Raw genomic sequence first — 25924 nt, 5'->3', positions numbered from 1 at the left:
AGGCGCTGGGCTTACCCGCTGAAGCCTGACCGCTGTGTCGCAAGGAACAGCTCCTGCGACCTCACACGCACACACAGACGCGTGTGCACACCCATGTGCGTGTGCACATCAGGGCGCAGACCTGCACACACGCACATACCCGAGACTGACACACATGCACACACGTACATCCCTCCTCAGCCCCCAGATCACCTTCCCGGGCTCAGCGTCTGGGACTCTACTGTGTGTCACAGCTGTGTGGGAAGGGTCAACGTCCCCTCCCTGAACCCCCATTTAAGAACCAAAATCACCTCTAACAACCAGGACCCAAGAGGGAACAGGCAGCTGTGAGCAGTTGTGAGTCCCCGTTCTGGGGGTGACCAAATGCACACTGGCCACCAATCTGACCACGTGCTGGGAGCTGGAGTACTGGGTCCACGACCATGGACAGCAACGGGGATGCTCCAACGCAGGATGTCCAGCCACACCCACCCTCCCACAACAAACACAGCACACACTGACACCGGGGGCACTATCACCACAGCGGGGGCCCCTGAGTCCTGGGACGGCTGGGCGCCAGCTTCAAGGCCCAGCTCTGAGCGCTATTCCGAGTCCCAGAGCCAGGCGCACCGCGGGGCCTTTGTACCTTCACCCACGTGTCTATACTCGAGAGACCCCCAGGGGGGAGCGTGCCCGGGCCGCACTGTACGGGGGCTCCTGACGCTTTTCCATCTGGTCCGGCAGGCACTGCTGAGCCTCCACCACGGACCCAACCTCGTGCAGGTGCTGTGAGGGAAGGAAGGCGGTTCCCACCTGGCAGGCCCTCGGGCTGCATCTAACAGGGAAGGGGCGTCCTCGCCGGGCCGTGAAACCCAATTAGTAAAAAAAAAACATGTATACACCGATGTGTATAAAATTGATGACTAATAAGAACCTGCAGTATAAAAACAAACAAAACTACCAGACGCAAAAGGATACAGGTGCACACGTACACACTACGCGGACAGCCAAGCACCATCGCCACATAAAGCCCAGAAAAAGAGCACAAAAACACACCCACAAAAAGAAAGAGGGGCTTCCCTGGTGGCGCAGCGGTTACGAATCCGCCTGCCAATGCTGGGGACACAGGTTCGAGCCCTGGTCCGGGAAGATCCCACAAGCCACGGAGCAACAAAGCCCGTGCGCCACAACTACTGAGCCTGCGCTCTAGAGCCCGCGAGCCACAACTACTGAGCCCGGGTGCCACAACTACTGAAGCCCACGTGCCTAGAGCCCATGCTCTGCAACAAGAGAAACCACCGCAATGAGAAGTCCGCGCACTGCAACGAAGAGCAGCCCCCCCTCGCCACACCTAGAGAAAGCCCCACGCGCAGCAACAAAGACCCAACGCAGCCAAAAAAAATTAAAGAAAGAAAACATCAACATAAGAGGAATTGTAACAATCTTACCTGGGCTCCACTTGTTCAGTGTCTGATAGAGGCAGGCGGGCAGGTAGCCACAAGCCAACGTCGCCAAGGATCAAGGGGAGACCCTGGGGTTTCTGCAGGAAGCATGGACTTTGGTCCCTGTAAGTCCTGCTCTGGTGGAGAGCCCGGTTCCAGGAGGCCAAGGGGGAGCTTGTTTCCAACAGCGAGGTGTGGGGCTTAGCTGCAAGGTAAGGCGGTCGTATTGAGGACAGAGGGACACAGAGCAGGTGGGGACAGCCCCCCGCCTCCCTGGGGCTGCACAGGTGAGAACAGGGCAGACACTCAGATTTTCCTCTGTGAGTGGTACTCTGGTCTGGCCCAGACACAACCCTGTGAGTCACAGCCGAACAGTGAGTCTGTATGACCACAGGAGGGCAGTTCTGAGCAGTTGGCAAGGACCTCAAACTTCCCTTAGGGTCACTTGTTATGGCAGCCATCTCGGAAAGGAGCACCCCACCGCAGAGGTGCTCTAAGGCCCCCTGGGATCCCTGGGGCGTTTCCAGGATGAGATCAGCAGGTTCTCCACGGGAGTGCATGAGCGCCCCTCGAGAACATGAGTGTCCCTCTGGGGGTTAAGGAGGTCATCCTGGCCAGTGGCCACACCGTGGGTGGCTGGGCGAGGAAGGACAGCGTGGGTGCAGGGCTGGCCCAGGTATCTGCAAGTGTCATCTACGTCTGGGACGGGGAGAAGGAAGGGAAGGTACACATGTTAAGCTTGGGAGGCCACGGAACAGGTGAACAGCAGAAGGCAGCCACGTGCACAGCGACACGTTGCCAGGCCCGGCCTGCGGGAGAGACGCGCGCCTTCCCCTGCCTGCGCACCACCTGTCTATCCTTCTGCACGCCCTAACCGAGCAGCAGACGCCCCTTGTGAGGCTGCAAGTGCCTGCCCGGGTCCCAATCCCACAGCTTCGTAACTTCTCAGAGCCTGTTTTCTCTCCCGCGAAACTGAAGGCACATAAGACCCTGTGTGACGCAGGCCTCCCTCCTCACGTCTCTCCGCGGTTCCTCTCAGACTCCCCACCACCTCCACCTTGTCTCCAGGCCCACAACTGGCAAAGAGCACCAGGCTGCACGTGGCACCTGGGCCTCTGAAGGCAGGCCTCCTGCACAGCCATGGAAGCGCCTGGCGGCTCTCCGGGGCCCCCCCACAGAGACTGACCCCTGAACTCATGAAACGTCCACATCAAAAAGGACCAGAAAAGAAAAAAAAAAAAGAATCGGTCTGTTTATTTGGGGCTTCCCTGGTGGCACAGTGGTTGAGAGCCCGCCTGCGGATGCAGGGGACGCGGGTTCGTGCCCCGGTCCGGGAAGATCCCACATGCCGCGGAGCGGCTGGGCCCGTGAGCCATGGCCGCTGAGCCTGCCCGTCCGGAGCCTGTGCTCCGCAACGGGAGACGCCACAGCAGTGAGAGGCCCGCGTACCGCAAAAAAAAAAAAAAAAAAAAAGGTACCTGACACCCAGGCATGCCTGGCTCTTGGTGGCACCGAGGACTCCAAAGGATACTGAAGGAGGTGAGGCTGCCCGGGTCATAGCCCAGGCTGCAGCACCGGGCACATGCGCCGCCCTCGGTGATTACACTTCCCACACCGCCTGTCTGAACCCCTGGTAATTCCGGAACGCCAAGCGGTGTCCTTCCTCCCACAAATGAGCTTTCTGGAGGCCTGGGGCCAACTCCTAAAGCACGGTCTCCTCCACCAGGCCGGCCGACCCCCTGGCCACCACTCTGGCCAGTCAGCCGGTTCAGGGCTGGTGCTCATCAAACCTACCGCTGCGGGTTTGCGCAGGAGGCGGGGCCGGTGTAACAGGCTAGAGCAGGGTTCTCCAAGGCTGGGCTCGGCGCACGCTCCCACCCCAGGGTGGACTGAGCCCAACTCGGCTTCCGCCCAGCCCTGACCTCCGCCCTTCAGTCCACGTCGAGTGGGCGCGCCAGGCCCCGGGGGCGGCGTGACTCGCAGTGCGCGCCAGGGAAGTCCCGTGGGTTGGACACGCAGCCACGCGCTCCCTCCCCTACGGCCCGCGCACCTGTCCTGGGCGTGGCCCGATGCCCCGCCCCGCGGCCCCGCCTCGCCCCGGCCGCGGGGCGCGCTGGTTGGCCGAGGCGGCGCGCTGTGTTAATGACCTGACCCTCCCGGCACCTGTGGGCCGCGCTGCCCGCGGGCGCCGGCGTAGGCACAGTGCGACCCGCGCGAGGGCACCATGCCGCGCTCCTTCCTGGTGAAGACGCACTCCGGCCACAGGGTCCCCAACTACGGGCAGCTGGAGAGGCAGAGAGGTAGGGGCTGCGGGCTCCCCTGCCCTGCCCAGGGCTCGACTCCCGCGGGGCAGGAGGGGCGAGAACCCCGGGAACGGGAACACCTGTCCCAGGTGGGAGGAGGGGCCCGAGACCACGAGGCTGGAGGTAGAAAGGTGGCCCGCGGGCGTCTTGTCCACTTCAGGGATCCCAGCCTCGCGTCGGGCAGATTGGGTGGGGATTTTCTCTCCACTTAGAGAAGTTTCCAGGCCCCCAGTCACTCTGGGGCTCTCCCGCTATGGCCCGGCATGCCCATCCCAGCAAAGAGGACCCCAGGGCCATCTTCCTCCTGCAGGACGTTTGAGAGAGCCCCACGGATATTGCAGAGAGAGACGAAGTGAGCCCAGGCTGTTCTCCAAGAGCGCCCCAGAACATCCTGGGTTGGGTGGTGAGCAGAGAGGCCAGACAGAGTGACCCAGGGGCCCTGTGGTGCCAGGGCCCAGCTCGCACAGCGCTCGGCTGTGCCCCCTCCAATGCCTCCTCACCCCTCCTGGGGTTTCCTTCCCTCCCGCCTCCTTCACCCCAGAGGAGGTTGCCCAGGGCAGGCTGGGCTAAGGGGCTGCAGTTCTTACCCAGGTGGGGAGACAGGTGCCCAGGAACCAGGACTATGCACTCATTCCCACTCCTGTCAGGGTCAGGGACACGCAGAGGTCCCGCAGCAAAGGCCTCTCTCGAGTGGCCAGAGGCGCCCCCAGCTCCACAGCTTCTGGGGGGGGGACGCCCTCTGGGGGATGGCTCAGTGACTTAGAGGGGGACGGGGAGAGACGCTACGGAGACCAGGGCACACAGTTGGTGCCCGTCCACAGCCCTTTAGCCCTCTCAGGACTGGGAGCGGGGAGGGAGTCCAGGCTGGTGGGTCCCCGGGGCTGGGCTGCCACCAGGGGGCACCTTCTAGGAACGGGATCATCAACTCCACATTTTGAAATCCAGTTAGTGAGTCACCACCAGTAATTTTATAAAATAAAAAAGAACAGAAGCCATCAGAGTGCAGTGCTCGCAGTAAAGGAAACTTGTTTCAGATATACATGTATGATAGAACATGTAATTCACACGGGTCGTGGCTTTGAACGTCCAAAAACTATTGTTTAGACTCCAGTCACACAGCGAACCCCTTTGAGCGTGCAAATCCTGGCAGCCGAGCAAGGTCCGGTGACTGTCAGGGAACAGCCTCAGGGCCATCAGTGCTCTGCTCCCCCCTCCTTGTAGCACCAGCTTCCTGAGGGCCAAATGGCCACGGTGATCCTCTTTCTGCCAGGCAGTTACCCCAAGATAAGACCCGAGATGCTGGATTTGGGGTCCCCCACTCGTCACTTTTAAATAAGTGCCTTTTTAGGCCTCCCCAGGGAACCCCTGAAGCCAGAAAGGAACTTAAGTCTCTTCTCCCAGGAATCTGAGCTGCAGAATGAATTAAAAAAATCTAGCTAACCCAGGGGATATGGGGAAGCATTTAAAGTTATTAGCAGAAGCACATGGTCAGTAGCACTGCCTCTCCCCTGCCCTCCCACTGGAGTCAGCACTGGCCCCCTAGACAGGGTTAGGCTCTGAGGTGATGCCTGGGGTCAGGGTAGTGGCTGAGCCTCAAAGCCTTAAGGTGACTTTTTTCCCATACAAGGGCCCCTACTGGAGCTTGTGTGTGGAGTGGGGGGTCCTAGACTCTCCGGGCACCCCAGTGCTGTCTCCAGAAATTCCTTGGACTTCATCTCTTAGCTGGTCCAGCCTCCATTTCTGGGAGGACAGAAAGCTGGCAAGCTGATTTTATAATTGGGAAGACTGGAGTGGAAAACGGCGAGGTCAGGAGAGAGTGGAGTGTGGGCGCTTCCCCATTCCTCTGCATCTTCATCAACACTTGTAATTGGCCTGTTTTTAATTCTAGCCATGCCAGTGGGTATGATGTGGTACCTCATTATGGCTTTAAGCTGCATCTCCCTGATGGCTCATGACGTGGAGCATCTTTTCCTGTGCTTATGGGCTGCGTGTACATCTTCTTTGGAGAAACGTCTGTTCAGAGTCTTGGCCCATTTAAAAAGTGGACTGTTTGTCTTTTTATTGTTGAGTCGCAAGGGTTCTTTATATATTCTGACACCAATTCCTTATCAGATCCCTAATTTGCAAACATTTCCCCCATTCTGTGGGTTGTCTTTCTCAACCCAAAGCCTTGGTGTGGACATAGAAATGGGGCCAGAGATTTACCTCAACACATATGAAATAAGAAATGGGTTGAGGGCTGGAGATTTGGTCTTTGGGGAAATGCAGAACTTCACTCTTACTTGCTAACGTGTTTACTTTGGGGGCTTCTGCTGTCTGGGTCAAGCATGAGGCGTGGTGGCCCACACATATGGGAGCAACAGCCTGACGGCGGGCCGAGCCAGGAGGCAGTGGACACCACCAAAAACAGTCCCTCCTGAGCTGGGAGCGTCTGCAGGAGGCTGTGCGCACGCACGCCATGGTGGGCGAGGGGTGATCAGGAGGTGACCGGAGGCTGATGAGTTATTTTACACGCGGCGGCTTGCTGCCAAGAGTTGTGAATTAAAGCTGCGTGGGAGTCCGCAGGATGCAGCTCCGAGCTGGCCCTGCGGCGGGTGGGGCTCAGAGAGAGGGCGGCTAGGGACCCTTCCTTGGCCCCTGAGGGCTCCTCTGGGATCCTGTGAGATGCTTCTCTTCCCTTGTTTGTAAAGAGGAACTGAGATTCCTGCTCGGATGCTGTGGTCTCCGGCTGCAGCCACCACTTCCGCAGCCCATGCCTGTCTTGTCAGACCTTCTTTTCCTCCCCGTGGGGCTATGGATGGCCTAGTGGTGGGATTCGGCCAGGAATGCGCGTTGGCGAACTCGCAGCGCTGGGACTCAGGCTTCACCGTGCATTGTCTCCCCTCCCTGCTTCTAGAAACCAATGGCGCCTGTTCTGCCTGCGGGGGGCTGGTGGTGCCCCTCGTCCTCCCAGACAAGGCAGCCCCGTCCACGCCTGGCGACCCTCCCCGGCCCTGGGACTTCACCTCCGTCGTCGCCCACGTCTCCCTGCCCCTCCCCACCTTCCTGTGTAACGAGGAAGCTCGGGGGGCCTCGGGGCCAGACCCCCTGGAAGTCAGCCTGGCGGACCCTCGGGCCAGCCGGGCCCCCGGCGCACCTCTCAGAGACAGCCTGAAGCACCTCGGCCTGCCCCCGCTGCTGGCTCTGCCCACGCGCTGGCCCCCGGTCCTGGGCGCAGATGGGGCCCAGGCTCCGGGCCACCTGCCAGGGGCTGAGCGGGCCCCCCGCACCCCAGGGGGCTTCCGCACGCCGGCCGCACTGGCCAGGCACCAGCAGCTGCAGTGCCACCTGCAGGCTCAACGCCGCTTCGCCTGCAAGTCCTGCGACAAGGAGTACGGCAGCCTGGGCGCCCTCAAGATGCACATCCGCACACACACGCTGCCCTGCCTCTGCGCCGTGTGCGGCAAGGCCTTCTCCAGGCCCTGGCTGCTGCAGGGCCACATCCGGACCCACACAGGTAGGCGCCAGGGCCCGTGAGGGATCTGGCTGGGGGGCAGGGGGGGGTCTGGGCCTCAAAGGAGGGGAGGGGTTGGGTTCATAAACGAGAGGATGGATGGGCACACATGGCTTCTTTTTCCTGGTGTCCCGAGGCTGTGGCACAAAGAGCCACACCCCGGGGGGTTCAAAACATCAGAAATGCTCACAGTCTAGAGCCAGAAGTCTGGAATCAAGGTCCCACGGGGCCGGGCTCCCTCCAGATCTGGAGAGGGGGATCCTTCCCACCTCTGCCAGCTCCTGGAGCCCCAGGTGTTCCCTGTGGCCATGTCATTCCAGTCTCTGCCTCTGTCCTCACACGGCCTCTCCCCTGTGTCTGTGTCCAGATTTCCCTCTAGTTATGAGGACACCAGTCACATTGGGTTCAGGGCCCGCATGCTCCGGTACAACTTAAATTGAACTTGATCACATCTGCAAGGACTCTCTTTCCAAATCAGGTCATACTCACAGGTACCCAGGTTTAGGACACGGATGTTTCTTTTGGGGGGGGGGGGACACGATTCAACTCGTAACACCTGGCAAAGCGCGGGATGCACAGGGCTTCCACGGGGCCTGACTTCTCAAACAGTCCGTGGCCTTCCTCAATTCTGGAGCAGCAGGGGAGGAGGGTAGCCAGAAAGGCCTGGCTTGGGGGTGAGGACCCCAGGGCTCACACAGCCTGTCTGACGGGCTGCGGTTTACCCAGGAGCAATCCCGTCCCTGGGTGAGAGGGTGGTCATAGAGCACAGGCAATGCAGGAGAGAGGAGCAGCTGCGGACAGGAGACAGGGACAGGAGGGGGGATGCGGGGCAGGGAGCTCGTGGTCTTTCATTCTGTAGATTACAAACTACGGCCCAGAAAGAGTGCAAGAGCCGGCTCTGCCCAAGGGCAGCCAGGGGCTGAGCTGGACCCCACCCCAGGCCTTCCTCTTAAGTCCAGGACTTTGTCAAGCACGCGGTGAAAGGGAGACAGGAACAGGCCGGGCACTTACAACAAACACTCTCTGGAACTGGACCCTCCCTCACCCTCAGTCACGGCTCTGTGACTCACACGAAAGAAGGGTTTTGCAGGAGCCTTTTCCAGGCTGGAAATCCACCTGGTTTTCCCCGACCGCTCGCTGAGGATGTCCCCTGAGCACCCCATCACAGCACAGGGCCAGGCGGCCAGGACGCGATGCTCTGGGCCCCGTGGGACTACAGGCTGCTGCCTCCCAGGGCCCCTAGGGCTGCAGGACTCTCCACACAGGCAGAGGTGAACAGATGACTCTCACTGACCCTTTCTTTTACACTTGGGGGGTCAGCCTGGAGGGCAAAGCCCCAACAGAAGGACTTTGTCCAAATCCCTGGTCGCCCTGATTGGAGGTGGCCTGGAGGACATGGGAATCCTCACTGGTCCTGAGCGCCTGCCCTTGTATAGCCTTCAAGGTTCCCACCATGGCTTTCGGGGGCGGGTACAGCTGCCAGGAGGCCTGCAGTGCCTCTCCCATCCAGGGCTGGTGACAGAGCGCCCCAGGGGAGCTCCAGCAGAAGCAAAGAGCCACCTAGCCAAGATCTGTGTTTTAGCTGCTGCGGTCTCACCGAGGTTATCAAGCACACGACCCCCTCAGCGGAGGGCAGGTGCTAAGGCCGCTGTCACTGACCCCGAGGGAGCGGGCGATGCAGATGAAGGCTTCAGCCTCACTGTGAGGGCTGAGGAGCCTCGGGGTGGGGGACGGCCTATGCGCTTGCAAGCCGGGGGTCACCCTCCGCAGGGCTGTCCTGGCCGCTGCAGCTGGTCACTCACCTGTCGCCCTCCCCTCCCCCAGGTGAGAAGCCCTACACCTGCCCTCACTGCAGCAGGGCCTTCGCCGACCGCTCCAACCTGCGGGCCCACCTGCAGACGCACTCGGACACCAAGAAATACCAGTGCAAGCGCTGCGCCAAGACCTTCTCCCGCGTGGCGCTCCTGGCGCGGCATGAGGAGTCCGGCTGCTGCGCCCCCTGAGAGGCGGAGGGGCCGCGGAGCTGGGCGTCCTGGGAGGGCGTCGCCCTTCCCTGCCCACGTGAGGGACTTCTCTCGGGGGATGACTCTCGTCCGGTTGAGAGCCTCGTCCATGCCGTTTCCAGTGAGCTCTGGTTCCGGTTCTGTTCCTCCCAGAGACAGCCGGTCGGGAGCCGGTCGTCAGCACGGAAGATCCCCACGTGAGGCTGACGGCGGGGCTGCCCTGGATGCCCTCCACTCCGGACCGGCAGTTTGACTTGGGCCGAGCACATCCGTGTGGGCCACCTGCGTGGGCAGAGCTACCTGGAGGCTCCCCTCCACCTGCCTTTGATGGCATCTGGGCCAAGCTGTCTCATGTCACACGTGCACAGGCGCACACACACGACACGCACACACCCTCCCCTCCTCACTGGCCCGTCCGGAGGATGGAGCAGCGAGGGGGAGGCCCCGCGGTGGGTGGATCTGGGGCGATAAAGAGCCCGCACTCCTGCTGCAACGTCCTCTGAGGCTCTGAGGCTCACCCAGTCCCCTGGGTCCGCAGAGGAGGCCGAGCTCGGACAACCTCTGCTGAGGCAGGGCTCCTGGATAACGGGACCCTGTGGCCAGAGCCGGGGGAGCTGAGGGGGCAGGGCCTCGAGCTGTGCGGTCCTTACCGGGTGGGAGCAGCAGGTGAGCAGGGCGCCTTCCCTTTCTGGAAGGAAGGGAGCGGATGTGGGGACAGTACAGCGAGGACCAGCGGCGGGGTGAGGGTGCGAGAGGGGGACCGAGGCCGCGTGTCTGTGGCAGGCGTTCATGCCCCCCCGAAGTCTAATTTAGAGGGGAGTCCCCCCTGCGCCTGCAGCATCTCTACTGAACACCACAGATGTGTCGTCACTGCAGCCACCTCCTCAAGGCACTAAGCCCCTCACCCAGCGCCCCGGCCTCCTTCCTGCACGCCCTCTCCTGAGGCTGCAGCACCTCCAGCCCAGCAAGCAGCTGATCTCTGACCCCGCCCAAGACACACACCTTCCCAAACCGACTCAGATGCAGAGACCCCGCTTCCTTCTCATAGGTGGCCTCCCCTCACCCCCAGGCCCCGGGCGGTCACGCGCTGGGCTGGCCCTGCCTCTTGGCAGTGTGTCTGAGTCGTCTGCACCAGACCCCGGAGGGTGGCATTGAGGAAGGAGGAAGGAGAAAGGAGGCCTGAGTCTAACGGAGACTGGCCGAATCCTTGATGCCGGAGGGGACACCTGCTCCTCCCTGCAGGAGGGCTGGCCCCAGCCAAGGGACAGGGCTCGGCACCTTGGTCCTGCTCCCGGGATGGCGCCACACGGCAAGCAGCAGAGGCCCCGTCTCGGCCCTGAGCCACCAGACCTGCTGACCTCCTCCCCGTGTGACAGGATGTTGGGGGCGCTCACCAGGCCCACACAGCTACCAGCTCTGCAGCCCCAACCCTGGGTCCCCACCCGCAGATCCCTCCTAATGCCCAAGTCGGGGGCTGAAGGTCCCTGGGTGGCTGGTTTGATAACGGCAATCAGAGGGGGCCTGGGGACATCCCAGAGGAAACCTGACCTTGACACTGGGCTTCCCTGGATCAAGGGCGACCCTGATGAAACTGACCACCCAGGAGAGCCGCTGCTCTAGCCTAAAGCAGACTGATCTATCTGCCCATAGAACAGAGAACCTCTCCAAGAAAGCCACGCTTGCACTCCCAGTCCCACTGCCACCCCTCCACAGGGATCAGCCTCCCGCGAGGGACACACGGCGGGACCAGGAGGCTTAGCTAACGAGTCAGTTTGCTGGGGCGGCCGTAACAAACCCACAGAGCGGGGGCCTCAGACCAGAGACAGACTCCTCCACAGCCCCGGAGGCCAGAAGTCCGAGACCGAGGTGCCGGCCGGGCTGGTCCCTGCCGGGGCTGAGGGAGAATCTGCCCCAGGCCTCTCCCAGCTGCTGCATTGGCTGGCGCCTCTGATGTTCCGTGGCTCGCGGAAGCGTCACCCCCTTCTCTGCTTCCATCTTCACGTGTGCGTGTCTGTGTCTGTGTCCAAATTTCCCCTTTTTATAAGGGCACCAGTCGTACTGGGTGAGGACCCACCCTGATGATCTCATCTTGACAGCGTCCGCAAAGACCCTGTTTCCAGATAAGGCCGCATTCTGAGGCACTCGGGGGGTTAGGACTTCAGCATATGAATGGGGGGCACCGTTCGCCCTGTAACAGCTAATGAGGGCACAGTTTGCCTAGAGAAACCTGGCGGGTCCCTGTGCTTGGACTTACGGAGAGGAGAGTGGAATGCTGTTCCCCCCAGGCCACAAAGGATCAAGGGGGCAGTGAGCCCACGACCGACTTACTAGAAACGCGTCCTCCAAACGCACTGTGACCCACCCGGATGGCCCCTCTCGAGTGTGCAGGTGCCTGACCCCTCCTCTCCGCTACCCTGGTCAGGGGCCCACAGCGGGTGGGAACAGGCCTCTGCCCTCCAGGGACATCCCTCCACTGTCTCCCGAATGCCTGGGCCTCTGCTGAGCAGGGTGGGCAGCCCGGGGCTGGGGAGCCTCTCATCCCTGGCAAAGGCTAAGCTCCAACCGCACTCGTGTTTGTGCCCATCTCACTGGATGGCTTTTTATTTTAATGGCATCCAGATGCCTGAAGGAAGCTATATTGTAAATTGTGTTCTATTTCTGAGCACCAATATCTAAATGAAGCGAGGCACCTGTTGGGGATGGAGGAAGGGAATTTCACAGGCCTAAATAAAGTCCATGTTTGCCCTTCTGTGCCGGCCCATGGAAAATGCTCTTATATTTATATCTGGGCTGGCGGAGGGCAGGGGTGGCAGAGGGTGGGTTGGCAGGCGGGATGAAGAGAGGCCCGGGCACCTGCCAGGGAGTCGACGTGGAGCGAGTGGGGGAGATGTTCCCCTCCGAGGAGGGCGGCTGCAGTCAGCATGCCTTGTCCCCGCCATGGGGCCATGTCCCCACCGGCTGCTCAGGCCTCACAGTTTCCCACTCTCCGTTCCTCATTCCTCGTGATTTTGCCTGATCGGCAGCATTGACCCGGGATGCTCACTAAAGATTTGGGTTTTTGGAGCCCTCTCCCAACACCCACAGATGGGAATCAGGAAGGGGTACAACCATCCCTCACACCGTCCCGGGTGAGGGCACAGCCACCTCCTTCCTCGCAGGACTGCCACCTGGCTCCCCCCCAACTACAGGCTTTCTCTACCCAAATTTTACGCATTACATTTCCCCTTTTCTCCCTAAAGAAGGCCTTCTGGCCGCACAGCTTCAGGCACGTTGTTGGTGCCTCTCTCCAGGGAAGGAGCCAGGCTGGGGGACAGGAGCCCCAGGACCAGAGGAGCTGGAGGCGGGTGTTTCAGAGGCGGCCCAGCTCAGTCTGGGCAAAAGCAGGAGCCTGAGAAATCGCCAGGATTCTGGACGAGAATCTCAGAACGAGCCGAGGGCGGGGCGGCGTCAGCACCACATGAAAGTCGCTCCCAGGAGGCACGTGACGGGCGGCGGACAGAAAACCGCGCGCGCTGCCTTCTGACTGGGACGCGAGCGCCTGGCCCCGTGGCTCAGGTCCCGGAACAGGTGTGAGAGGGACACCCAGCCTCTCGGGGGCCCAGCTCCCCGCCCCGCTCCCCGTGGAGAGACCTCTCTCCTGAAGCCCCAGGCACGCTAAGGTTATGGCTTCCCTTCCAGAAGCCCAGAGGCTTCTATAAATACCGTGTTGGGGGTTCTCTGGGAGTTCTAAAATAGTCCGCTGGTTACTATCTATACTCAGCGAGCCCACGCCTGGCCTCCGCTCGGTGGCTAAGTATAGCTCCCTGGCAAAGTTCAGTGGAACAAGTTTCCAGCCGCCATCGCCTTGCAGATGGCGGAGGACTCCAGGGAGAGCACCCCGGCTGCCAAGCCTCAGAGGCGCGGGGAGAGGCTGGAGCTGATGTGGGGCGAGGCGGCACCCGCTCCCCAAGCCGGGGTCTGTGGGAGTCTGCTGCAAACACAGAGCCTCCACCAGATCCAGCAGTGAGGCGTTCTGGCTCCAGCCTTTACAGTGGCTTGATTCCACTGTGAAGCCTTGGTTTCTGCTTCTGAGCAATGGGAAGTGGGCTACCCTCTGTTCCAGAATTCAGGAGGGGCCTGGGAGACACAGCAGCAAAAGAAGACACGTAGCACACCAAACATAAAATACGATCGCTACCTCTAGGGAGACCCTCGGCCTTTAACCCCTCCTAGACTCTACGTCCATTTCTTGACCACCAAGTTCTGGCTCCAGGAAACCTCTCCTCCCAGCTGCACCCCCCAGCCCAAGCCGAGCTGCCCAAGAGATGGTCTGGCAGCTGCCCAGGGTGTCCTCAGGTGCCAGCAGGGCGCTGGGGAGAGCTGATGGACAGGAGGGCAGAAGGTGTGAGGGCGGGGTTCCCACCAGGGTCCATCCTGCTGGGTGAGCACGGGCCATCCTTGGGTGTCACGTGGAATAGAGACCGTCCTCCCAGGCGCCAGTCAGCGCTCCCCACCACCCAGGGTTTCACAGCCAGCTCTGCCCAGGCCTCCCCCTCCCCACACCTCTGCCCCTCAGGGCTGCTTTTGTCCCCTATAAGGATCACCTGTAACTGGTCCTCAGGCAGAGGCGGAATCACCTCAGTCTCGCTCCCAGCTCAAACACCTGCCCCCTTTCCTTCCCCCGGGAACAGGCCTGGGGCCCAGGACACAGTGACACCTGTACTTCTATAGGGAAGGCAGGTCATGGAGTCACAGGGGGCTCTCTGTGAACGCTGCAGCGTGACCTCTGACATGCAGCTGCTCTGAACTGGCCAGAAAGAGGCTGAGACTGCGGACAGTCGGGGTGACCCTGCTGGGCATCAGGGAGGCACGGCCCGCCGTCTCATTGGCTCCGCTCACCCCAGGGGTCGTCTCCCTCCTCCTCCAGCAGAGTAGTTCTCACAGGTGGCCTGCAGACCCCTGTCCAGGGGGCCACGCTAAGGTAGACTCGTTACATTCCTCACAACATCGACGGTGCAAAAGCAGGGGGCTGCACCACTGGCGGCTCCGCACAGACCGAGGCACCAAAGTTCACCACCACACACTCACGCAGAGCAGTGCAGCTTCAGGACATCCTCCAACCTGAGTCCTGGTCCCTGTGACGCTCTGAGTGCAGATGAGGGGAGTGTGCGCGGCCCTCCACTGCCACTGGCGGGGGACCTGCCGTGTGAGGTGTGCAGGGTCACCTCGACCACAGTCCTTGCAGACGGCTTCTCAGAAAAGGACCAGTGAGCTTGCCACTTCAGGGAGGACGGACATGGTAGCACTTGCGCTTTCAGGAGAAAATGGCAATTTTGGGAACGCCTGTCTTCCGTAAAGGCTTGGCAACTTCCCAATCTTAAAGACTTTTCTGATGAGGAAGTGAGTTCTTCATACTGTAAAATGAAACATGTCAGGGACTTCCCTGGTGGCGCAGTGGTTAAGAATCCGCCTGCCAGTGCAGGGGATGCGGGTTCGAGCCCTGGTCCAGGAAGATCCCACGTGCCGCGGAGCAACTAAGCCGGTGCGCCACAACTACTGAGCCCGGGTGCCACAACTACTGAAGTCCACGTGCCTAGAACCCATGCTCTGCAACAAGAGAAGCCACTGCAATGAGAAGCCCGGGCACCACAACAGAGTAGCCCCCACTCGCCGCAACCAGAGAAAGCCCACGCGCAGCAACGAAGACCCAACGCAGCCAAAAATAAATAAATAAATTTATATATATATAAAAAAGAAACGTCAGCATTTGGAAGCTCTGTGTAGTCAGTGAAGCAATATTTTCCAAATGACCGATGTGGATGTCACAAACCCCCGCCTGGACCAAAGACGCAAAGCACCAGACAGACCAGGGAAGCCAGTGGAGCAGACTGCGGGAAGCTCACTGCCGGCGCCGGGATCACAGCAGAACTGGCAGAGTTCAGGTGCTTTCAAACAAGAGCCACATTGTCCGAAAGTGGTTCCAGCGCGTCCCCGCCACACGGCTAGGTTTCCTTCCCATACGTCAGCCAAAGCGTCAGAAGGAGGAGGCTGAGGGGACAGCCTGGCCACAGACGTCCACGGGGCTGCACGTGGACGCCCGCAAAGATGCGAAACACCACCACTGTCCACACCACAACTCTGCCTCAGAAAACGTCTATTGTTCACAAAACGCTAACACGCGATGGGTTTATCACTGATCATTTTAAATGAACTTAGTAAACGAATTCAGCAAATTTAACTTCCGAAGTGGGTAAAAACAGATGGAAGCCTCCACACAAACTAGCTCTCTGGGGCCTTTAATCGTCTGGGTGGGCGTGGGAACCCCCGACCCTACCCGGGACCCTCGAGTGTGAACATGAGCCCTCAGGGCCGGAGTGGCAGGTGGGCCGCCCGGGGAGGAGCTGCGAGGTGGGTCCGCCGCTCCGGAGAGCCATCCACCGGTCACTGGGGGTAGCTCTGCCCTGACGTGTTTCTTACTTTATCCACTGACTCCGGAAATGACTCTCCGAGGCCACGTGGTTTCCTCACACGTGCATCACGAGAGACAGGCCCTGTACTCACCTTCCCCACCCCACAGTCAGCCAGCTGCACCTCTCAGGCCTTCTCAGGCCAGCCTCTTCACCTCAACCTTCATGGCCACCTCCCAGGCCGACAGTGGAAGGATCCTCCCGGCCCCCGCTGCCATCTCCCATTCAGCCTGCATCCTGCACCCCAGGGGCGGCTCCACGACCTCCTCAGCTCACGCCGTTCCGGCCTCAGACAGGCTGCCTGCCCCGCAGTCTCAAGTTCAAGCCTGTCGCCCTTCGCATCGCACATGAGGCCACTTTCTCCCACGAACCCCCCACATGGCGGCAGCCTCTGCATCCCACGTGCCTAACCTCTATCTGATCCGGGACAGGCCCTGGACAAACACCGAGGGAACGGGGGAATAAAGAGGGACCAGGGCGAGCCTTGGTCTAAACCAGACTTTCTTGCCCCTTCGATCCAGCTCTGGGGCTTGTCTCACAATTGCGGCTTTTTCCCGCCCTTGGATAGGGGTCTGCTGTGCTTAGCACAAACGTAATAACCATTGTCAGCCCCAGGAGGCCCAGCAAGCAGACTCCTGGGCTTATCCAGGCTGCACGGATCAAGCCCCAGATCTAGTTACAGGGGCAGCTGGGCTGCAGGACCACATGTGCGGGTGTCTGGAAGCAGGTAAGCTGGGTGCACATGTCCCCTGATGAGGGAAATACTTTCCACAGTGGTTGGCTCGAACAGGGAGGCCAAGGAGTGTGGGCGGGATGCCAGCTGCCCACCCCAGCTGGCGAGGCTTCCCAGCCTCGTGCATACAGTAGACGATGCCGTGTTTGGAGCCCTCGTTTCAGAAAACTGGAAGCTACAGAGGCTGCGTTATTTACTCCTGATTTAATGAAGTTTCTTCTGAAGGGCGACTGCACTCACCTGAGAGCTTCTTTGGGGACCGACAATAATCAACAGTTACTGCGGACGGACATGGCGTGACACCGACACGACCCCTCTCACGGCTTTATCCCCGTGAGGGAGGACGTGGCACTGAGGGCCCAAGCAGCTTGTCCAGAGTCTCCCGGCGGGTCCACGGCAGGGCTGGGATTTCTGGCTCCGGAGTCTGTAGTCTTGGCTCCTAAACCACGTTGCTGCTCAGTAAGCGATCCTGAGCTTTCCTTTCACTTGGAAACCACAAATAAGGCGCCAGATCAGGAGAGCAGATACGTTTTTGACGCAGGGCCAGGGCGTGGGGTGAGACGGTCAGAGGGCGGCCGGACGCGCAGGAAGGGGAGCTCTGGAATCCGCATGGGAAGCGGGTCCCCTCCCACGCCTGGTGGGGGGAGGAGGAGGGCAGGCAGAGGGAGATGGGCTGGAAGCAAGGAGAACGGCAGGAGACACTCACCATCTCAGAGCTGACCGGGCTTTGGGGAACAGGAGAGAGAAGCTGAGGAGAAAGACGAAAGGGAGGTTGGAGCGCCTGGTCCACAGGAGGGCTGACATGGGCTTCTGCGAGCTGGGCTTGGGGGCTAAAGGCAGGTAGGCAGCTCGCAGCCCCTGGTGAACAGCCCTCCGCACTCTGCCTCCGGGAGCCCAGCGCCCTGGGTCTCAGTGAGACCTTAAGCGTCTCTGTTGGAACGTAAACGTCTCACGGGAAGCTCAGCAACAAGACGCTGGCAGACGCGGCCGGAAGGCACCTCTCAAGATTCGCCAAACACCTGCAAGAGCGGGGATAACCCCGGGGCCACTGAAGAGCTCACAGAGGGTCCCTGTTAACGGCTACAGTTACACATGCAGAGCAGCCTGCTCTGTGCCTTTGTTCCTAAGATCTGGGGAACTGGTGTGTTATAACCCATGACAGGGTACCACAAGCCCACGGCTTAACACACACCTTTCCTGTCTCAGCGTCCTGGAGACCGGACGTCCCAGATCCAGGGGTCGGCAGGGTGGTTCCTCCCGAGGCCGGCTTCTCCCCAGTTCCTCACGTGGTCATCCGCCTATGTGTCTGGGTCCTATTTTCTTTTCTTTCTTTTTTTTTTTTTTGGTACGCGGGCCTCTCACTGTTGTGGCCTCTCCCGTTGCGGAGCACAGGCTCCGGACACACAGGCTCAGCGGCCATGGCTCACAGGCCCAGCCACTCCGCGGCATGTGGGATCTTCCCAGACCGGGGTACGAACCCGTGTCCCCTGCATTGGCAGGCAGACTCTCAACCACTGCGCCACCAGGGAAGCCCTGGGTCCTATTTTCTTATCTCCCCAGTCATCAGGGTTACCTACTGGCTTCATTTTAGTTTAATCCCCTCTGTAAAGATCCCATGTCCAAACACGGGGCCTCCAGGGTGATGCTGGCTCCCTGCCAGCTGTGTCACCACCCAACAGGCTCCAAGAGAAAGGATTCTGTAGGGAATGGGAGCACACAGAGGCTGGGACTGTGAGAGGCCCACTGGCCAATGGCAGAGCAGAGATCCAAACTTGGGTCAGACATGGCAGCTGGGAGTGGGATCCAGGGTAGAGTGAGCTACTCCTGGGAAAAGGTCAGTCATTTCAATACGGGGGGAGCAGGGGCCATGCAGACGGATGAGGTTAGGGCTCAGGCCATGGTGCTGGCGGAAACAGGGCCTCTGAGTCTCTTCACGATGGCATCAGGCCCTGCAGGAGGCCCTGCACTCAGGCGACGCTCCTGAAACTCATGCTTCTTGAACATGTGCATACGTGCGCTAGGCCTATAATCGAGGCCCGAGACGCAAACGTCAGACGCGAGGAACTTAGCTGGAGGTCCAGTGGTTAAGAATCTGCCTTCCAACGCAGGGGACGTGGGTTCGATCCCTGGTCAGGGAACTAAGATCCCACATGCCGCGGAGTAACTAAACCGGCGCGCTCTAGAGCTCACGCGCCACAACTAGACAGCCTAGAGAGTCCGCACGCCACAACTACTGAGGCTGCGTGCTCTGGAGCCTGCACACCAAAACTAGAGAGAAACCTGCATGTTGCAAAGATGGGCCCATGTACTGCAATGAAAGATCCCGTGTGCTGCAATAAAGATTCCGCGTGCTGCCACTAAGACCGGACGCAGCCAAATACATTAATTAATTAATTTAAAATCCATACATTAAAAGAAAAAAGAGACGCAAGCAGGAGGAGGGGAGGAGGCTCACCACCCACACCCCGCCCTCCTCCAGATGCAGCTTCATTCCCCACTTGTGGAACTTCTTCCCGCGCTGCCCTCTCGGTTCCAAGACTGAAGGCAAGTACTTTTAGATGAGCAGCTGGGCAAAGAGAGCGCCTCTGACACCATGAGCGTGTTATCCTCAGACGACAGCGAGAGCCCTCTCCCACCGTCTCCGAGCCCTTCAGTTCAAAATCATCCACCTGGGCCTCACAGAAAATCCTGCACAATCAAACCTGTTTCACTGAGAGGTAGCTGGCATGCGGTCACTTGCACGTACGCTGGCATCCACGTGTGATGAGCACCTGTGACACCATCGCCCCCATCGACGGAAGGGACATATCCACCCCCAGGAAGCTTTCTCCTGCCCCTTCCTCATCCACCCACCCCACCCCCTCAGGAGCCACTGGTCTGCTTTCTGTCACTACAGATTCGATGGCACTTTCTGGAATTTTCATGGGTGGAATTTGCCACGATTGCCCTCCCTCTGTCTCCAGCCCTGGGCCCTCGACACACCCTGTGCTTTCTTCCCATCTCACTCCTCCAGGCCTCAGACCCTGTTCGCTGCCACTCCCCTGCTGGCCCAGACCTTCCATTCCAGACTGTCACTGTCTGTGACAGTTTATCTCCTTAGCCTACGTCACAGAAGAGGACAGTGTCACAGACCACTGCGGTGACCTTTTAGAGGTCTCCCTGGCCACAGACAGTCCTCGCTCCAATGCATCCATGTCACCGACTGGCTTTGCTCTCAAGACAGTTACAGTCACATCGTTCTCCAGGCTGTCGCCACGCCCGTGGGACCACAGCATATATTTGCATCTCCCGGCAACCCACCGCTGTCACCTGTGGCCTCCGATGCCACTCTCTCTGCTGTGCTTTTGTTCAGTCTTTTTTTTTTTTTTATATTTATTTATTTGATTGCGCCAAGCCTTAGCTGCGGCACGCGGGATCTTTAGTTGCGGCACGTGGGATCTAGCTCCCTGACTAGGGATTGAACCTGGGCCCCCTGCGTTGGGAGTGCGGAGTCTTAACCGCTGGACCACCAGGGAAGTCCCCTTTGTTCAATTTTTAGAAGCTGTCTCACCTCCACAAGGAGGTTGCCAACCTCCCCCCTCACCCGATACAGCACCTGCTGGAGGAGGACCCCAATGAAAGTTTGTGAATGATCAGAGGAGCACGCACAATTTAGCCAAGTTTAGAAGGACTCTGAAGGCTTCAGAACTTCCATTCTGTGATTATTAGAAAGTTACACTCTTCCCTCAAGAGAGAGACAATGGAAGGTGATTTTAAAGCCTGAAAGTATGAAGGCCGGGGTGACCTCCCACGAGTCTCCGCGTGGAGCGTGAACTGAGCTCTGTTTCTCTATTTCTGCTACCAACCCCACTACTCTGTCATCCTCACCTTCCCAGGACGCCAGCAGGTCCTCTGCAGCTGGGTCATATTGACACTCAATTCATCCTATAAGGAAGAGTCAGGGGTCCTTAGAGACATAACTACGAGAAGAGCTAGGCTCAGACACAGGAAGTGCTGTGCAGGGACAAGACCTCACAGAAAGCAGGGCCACCCACCTCCTTGCATCTGCGAGTGGACCAGGATGGGAGATGCACCAGTTACTTGGGGAAACTGGTGGGAGTTCTCCAAGTAAGTGGTAGAGGCTAGGGCTTCATTTTTTGATGCTTTAAATGACCACGTGACCTGTATTCTTTTATGTGCATCAAACGTTCCTTAATAAACAGGAAAACTTTTACCCAGAAACAATGGCTCTGGGGGGAAAAAAGTTATCAAGAAGAACAGGGACGGGCAGGCGTCCCCTGCAGTGATGACCGGGACATGGTCCAGCCGACAGCCCTCAGTCCTGGGCCACTCCACCGAGATCCATTTTCTCTAGATGGGGATGGCTGGTGAGCCTGGGCAGTTCCTGGATACTTACAAGGCAACGCAAAGCGGAGCACAGAATGTGATTTGCGACCGTTTTGCTTGAGAGCAGGGTTAGTGAGCCATGGCCAGGGGCCAAACCGAGCCCTCCCGACCTGTTTTGGACAGCCCAAGAGCTGGGGATGCTTACATCAAAGAAAAACAAAAGACATAGCAGGGACTTCCCTGGTGGTCCAGTGGCTAAGACTCCGTGCTCCCAATGCAGGGGGCCCGGGTTCGATCCCTGGTCAGGGAACTAGATCCCGCATGCGTGCCACAACTAAGAGTCCACATGCCGCAACTAAGGAGCCCACGTGCTGCAACTAAGGAGCCCACGTGCCGCAACTAAGACCCGGCGCAGCCAAATCAATAAATAAATATTTTTTAAAAAAAAGACATAGCAGCATTATTCACAATGGTCAAGAGGTGGAAGCAGCCCAGCGTCCACTGATGGATGAATAAAGTGTGGTCCATCTGTACAACTGAACATTGCTCAGCAATAAAAAGGAAGGAAACCATGACGCTCGCCACACAGGTGAACCCTGAGGACACGATGCACAGTGAAATAAACTAGACACAAAAAGCCATGTCCTATGTGATTCCACTGACATGGGGACCTAAAGGAGTCAAAGTCAGAGTGACAGAAAGTAGATGGTGGCTGTGAGGGCCGGGGAGTCAGTGTTTAATGGGGACAGAGTCTCAGTTTAAGACGGTGAGAAAGTTCTGGAGACGGATGGTAGTGATGGCTGCACCACAATGTGAACGCTCTGAAAACACTCAAACACGGTTAAAAGGGAAATTGTGTGTTATGTGTATTTTACCACTGTAAAAAAATACCAAAAGAATCAAAAGAAGACTTTGTGGCCTGAAAATTCTCTGAGATTCACACCTCCGTGTCCGTGTCACTTGCTCGTTTTCTAGGGCTGCTCTGGATCTGCCACAGCAAAGGCAGGTCGTGGCGGCCGAGCTGGAAGATGCAGGAAGCCAATGGTGTTTGCCACCCAGTCCTCTGCAGAAAAGCCTCGAACCAGTGCTGGGACCCATGGAGACGGGCTCGCTGTGCGGGTGCAGGGTCAGAGTCCTGGGCCTTTAGAGGTGGCCAAGTTCAAGCCCTTCAAGATTAGAAGCCCCATCGGACTCCAGAAGGTGACGGAGAGGACAATGAGAAACGAGGCGGGCAGTGAAATCCGGGGCACTGGCCATTCTCGCTCTGAATGGGTGCTGTCGCCAGCAAACACGAGGGTCTGGCTGCCCCCGGGCTGCTGGCTTGGCCTGGAGGAGAGAGGCGCTTCCTCCTATGTTCTCCCGCTCAGTGGCTCCCACCGCCTCCACCGCCAGAACGTCCCCGCCACCAGCACCACTCCGCGCCCCCCCCCGCCCCGGCTCCGCCCCCCCCCCCCCCCCCCCCGGCTCCTCTTCCATTCGCTTGCCCTGGACCACACCGTCTGCATCACCCACGTGTACTACCTCGCGGTGGAGTCTACCTGCACCTCATCACCTCTGCAATGTCACCTTTTCTGTAAGTAGCGAATCCTCCCCCACCAAGGTAATCTCCCCCGAAAGAGGAGACTCCCTCCCTTTCCATCTCCTACTGCCTCACTCCCTGGTGTTTCACACGTTCCCGGTTCCAGAATAACCTTGCTGCTGAGGATCTCCAGAGTGGACTGAATTGAAACGAAAGGGCAATAAAGAAAAATCTACGTACAAACACATATCATCTTTTCAAGTCACCTCCCATCCACTAAGTCCCTTCAGGGAGCACTGCCCTGCTGTAGGAAACATGCTCTCTGCGGCTAGGAAAGTTACCCCCACGCTGGGTTGGCCTGACTGCAGGGGCCCTGTGCACGGTGTTATCTGTCTTTGCTACTCACGGTGTGGCCCTCACCCAGCAGCTTCTGCCGTCGACACCTGGGACACACAGGCAGACTCCCAGACCTCCTGACTCAGAACCTGCATTGCAGCACACTCCCTGGGTGACTGGTACGCATGCCAACGTTTGGGAAACGCCATCCCACATGCTCTCTCATCAACACTGAGAAATCACCACAAATAAAAGGAAACCTGGGAATGCACATGAAACCGCAATGAGACACCAGTTCACACTTCACAGCCCTTGGGATGGCTACCACAGAAAAAGAGCAAAAGAAAAGAACAAGGGTCAGCGGGGACACAGAGAAACGGGAAGCTCGTGACTGTTGGCGGGGATGTAAAATGGTGCAGGCGCGGGGAAAACAGTCTGGAGGTTCCTCAAAACATTAAACACAGAACTACCATATGAGCCAGCAATTCTACCACTGGGCAATTCCACCCAAAAGAACTGAAAGCAAAAGAACTGAAGGGATGTTTGACACCCATGTTCACAGCAGCATTCCTCACAACAGCCAAGAGGCAGGAGCACCGCAAAAATCCACTGATGGATAAATGGATAAGCAATGGTCCGTCCACACAACGGAATATTATTACTCAGCCTAAAAAAGGAAGGAAACCCTGGCACCTGCTACCGCGTGGATGAACCCTGAGGACATTATGCTCAGTGACATAAGCCAGACACATCGGGACAAATCCTATAGGATTCCACTTACATGAGGCCCCTGGAGTGGACAAATTCAGACACAGAGAGTAGAAGGGTGGCTGCCAGGGGCTGGAGGAGGGGTGGGCAGTCAGTATTCAGTGGGGACAGAGTGTCAGTTTGGGAAGATCAGAGAGCTCTGGAGATGATGGTGGTGATGGCCGCACAGCAACGTGAGTGCCCTTATTGCCACTGAACTGCACACCTGAAAACGGTTAAGATGGTAAATTTTACGTTACGTGTATTTCACCACATTAAAAGAAAATGCTTTGAAACATGACAGGAAATCTGAGGACTATGGGAGATGCTCCAGGCTTCGCTGTTGCCCCTCAACCTTGACAGTTCAAGCTGACTCCGTTTTCCCTGCACCTACCACCATGCCTGTGAAACACGTTTTAATGGAGCAAATCAGAACATGTGGACACGTGTCTCCGTCTGGTTTATCACCCTCACCATGACCCTACAGGCATTAACCACACCTCTCTGACACACACACAAAAAAAGAAAGAAATAAAAAGAAAATAGAGGCCCTATGATGAGTTTATCTTATACACGCATGTAGACTGACCATTCAGGAGACCTGGGGCTCACTGTGTCAGCCTGGGGGTCTACGTCCAGCCCTCCTTCAGGGGGCTTGTTTGTTCAAGGTTCCCCACTACATAAGGGGCCCTTTGCCCACATGCACACAGTCAGGCATTTATGCCTACGTGTTCAACCGTGAACATGGTTTACACCATCATAACTCTGAAAACATTTAACTGTATGGGGGAGGAAGGACTGTGGTGGGGTTGGAAGAGAATTCCTCATTCCTACTTAGTGGTAATCCACAGACACCATCGAAAACGGAAATAAAGGAAAGAGAGAAAGAAAGAGGAAAAAGAAACAGATTATTTAGAAACACAGAGAAATATAAGAGATTTAAGAGTGGCTGCCTTTGGTGAGCTGGAACCTGGGCGGGGGATATAGAAGGGGATCTGGTAATTCACTCTGTAAATCACGTACATGTAGTACTAAGCGTGTTCAAGATGCTATGCCAAACACCACCACAGGCTGGCAGCTTAAACAACTACCACTGAGCTCTCACAGTTCTGGAGGCTGGAAGTCCAAGGTCAAGGTGCTGGCAGATTCAGTGTCTGGTGAGATCCCCTTCCAGGTTCACGGGTGGTGTCTTCCTGCTGTTTCCTCACCTGGAAGAAGGGGTGAGGGGTCTCTTTTATGAGGGCTCCATCCCCATGACCTCATCACCCCCAGAGGCCCCTCCCTCTTAACGCCATCACACTGGGGGGTTAGGTTTCAACATACGAATCTGGGGTGACACATTCACTTTATGGTAAATACTTAAATTATAAACCATAAAACTGAAGTTACCCAGGTGATGTAGGGTGGAGCACCTAGCACAATACCTGGCGCAAAACAGATGTGTCATGAATGTCTGTGCTGTCCCTCACATCACTACCACGGCAGAGCATAAATCACTGAGGTTCACGGGTGACCTTTCTTCTGTGGCTCAGAGAACACACCGCGACCGCTGTCCAGAGCAATCCACCAGCAACTCTTCAAAAAAGTTTCAGTGGCTTTGCATGAAACCGAAAAGTGATTCCAAGAAAACCTTAAAATAACAACCATCAGAAACACAGCTGTAAACGGCAGTGAGATGCCATTTTTCACGTGTCAGGCAGAGGGGGAGCCGCCGTGCTGGGGAAGGTTCGGGCTCCCTTACTTTTGTGTCTGGGCTTCAATGATCAATGGAGCTTCCAGAGGGAACTTGCCAAGAGCTATCAACATTACTTTAGGCACATCCTGCTGGGCCCAGCAATGTCAATTCCAGGGATTTCTCCCACAGAAGACCTCACACTTGCACAAAAAAGCAGCTTGTGTCCAAAAATTGGTAACAACCCGACTGTCAACCAACAGGGGACACGGTGGACAAGTTATGGCAAGTCTAGATCATCGGGGATGATCTCCAAGAAACACCGAAGGGGAAGAAAGCTATTTGCTGATACTTTCAGGAACAGAACTGGGGGGCGGCAGCCCCCAGAGTGGGAGAATTTATATCACATACTCCTATCTTCACTGACACCTGAATCATTTTAAAGCTAAAAATAAATTTTTACAAAGGGAAGGGGGAAATTGGGAGTTACTGTGTAAGGAATAGAGTTCCAGTTTAAGAAAATGAAAACGTTCCGGAGATGGAGAGTGGGGATGGTTGCCCAGCGATATAAAGATACTTAATGCCACAGAACTGCACGCTTAAAAGTGGTTAAAATGGTACATTTTACAGCAATAAAAGAGTCAATATAAATGTGGCAACCCATTTCAACCAGGAAAAAAGAATCCTTGCTCATATGGAGCTTAAAAAAATGGGAGCGGGGTTTAAAAGCACCTATCTCCGAAGGAGCTCCTCCCTTAGCAGCCCGCCACCCAGGAACTGGTCGCCCAGGGGGTGCGGAGTCTATGGGAACCCCGGGCGGCGGGGCCCGCGTCCTGCCAAGCTGAGTTCAGCTTTCACCTCGAGTCTTCCACCTCAGAGACCCGCGCGATACCGGTAAGGCCGCCGCCACGCGCCTGCGCACACC

The 25924-nt window shown here is 57.9% G+C and overlaps 2 protein-coding genes across 3 annotated transcripts in view; one reads left to right on the top strand and one right to left on the bottom strand.

The window, feature by feature from the left end:
- CTU2 (cytosolic thiouridylase subunit 2) overlaps positions 1 to 25910 on the bottom strand; it is a 45948-nt gene extending 20038 nt beyond the window's left edge. Inside the window, exons 1-4 of the mRNA XM_089903418.1 lie at positions 25069 to 25910; positions 24752 to 24957; positions 24433 to 24535; positions 1428 to 1626 (exon numbers count right to left, since the gene is read on the bottom strand). The gene's annotated coding sequence lies outside the window, so the exon portion shown is untranslated. The remainder of the gene's footprint in view (positions 1 to 1427; positions 1627 to 24432; positions 24536 to 24751; positions 24958 to 25068) is intronic.
- Positions 671 to 12493, top strand: SNAI3 (snail family transcriptional repressor 3). 2 transcript variants are annotated; one of them, XM_022582935.3, is made up of 3 exons: positions 671 to 3721; positions 6621 to 7220; positions 9042 to 12492. In XM_022582935.3, the coding sequence occupies exons 1-3, from the start codon at positions 3646 to 3648 to the stop codon at positions 9218 to 9220; spliced, it is 855 nt and encodes a 284-aa protein (XP_022438643.2). In that variant the 5' UTR covers positions 671 to 3645; the 3' UTR covers positions 9221 to 12492. The 2 variants fall into 2 exon arrangements, with proteins under 2 accessions (XP_022438643.2, XP_089759551.1); XM_089903425.1 differs by lacking the exon at positions 671 to 3721 and having other exon boundaries at positions 4424 to 7220; positions 9042 to 12493.
- Positions 25911 to 25924: the final 14 nt, after the last annotated feature.

Source organism: Delphinapterus leucas, chromosome 20 (genome assembly GCF_059928025.1).
Source record: "Delphinapterus leucas isolate spDelLeu-1000000601 "Yukka" chromosome 20, BTC_Dleu_Yukka2, whole genome shotgun sequence".
NCBI classification, from domain to species: domain Eukaryota; kingdom Metazoa; phylum Chordata; class Mammalia; order Artiodactyla; family Monodontidae; genus Delphinapterus; species Delphinapterus leucas.
The sequence above is the reverse complement of the archived record's forward strand: the minus strand, read 5'-3'. Positions and strand labels throughout refer to the sequence as shown.

What these genes read in the sequence shown, in the direction of transcription:
- SNAI3 (XM_089903425.1), top strand. Translation starts at nt 6,437, where the DNA reads ATGCTGTGGTCTCCGGCTGCAGCCACCACTTCCGCAGCCCATGCCTGT. An exon ending in CCACATCCGGACCCACACAG is followed by an intron (nt 7,221 to 9,041) that starts GTAGGCGCCAGG and finishes CCCCTCCCCCAG; the next exon opens with GTGAGAAGCCCTACACCTGC.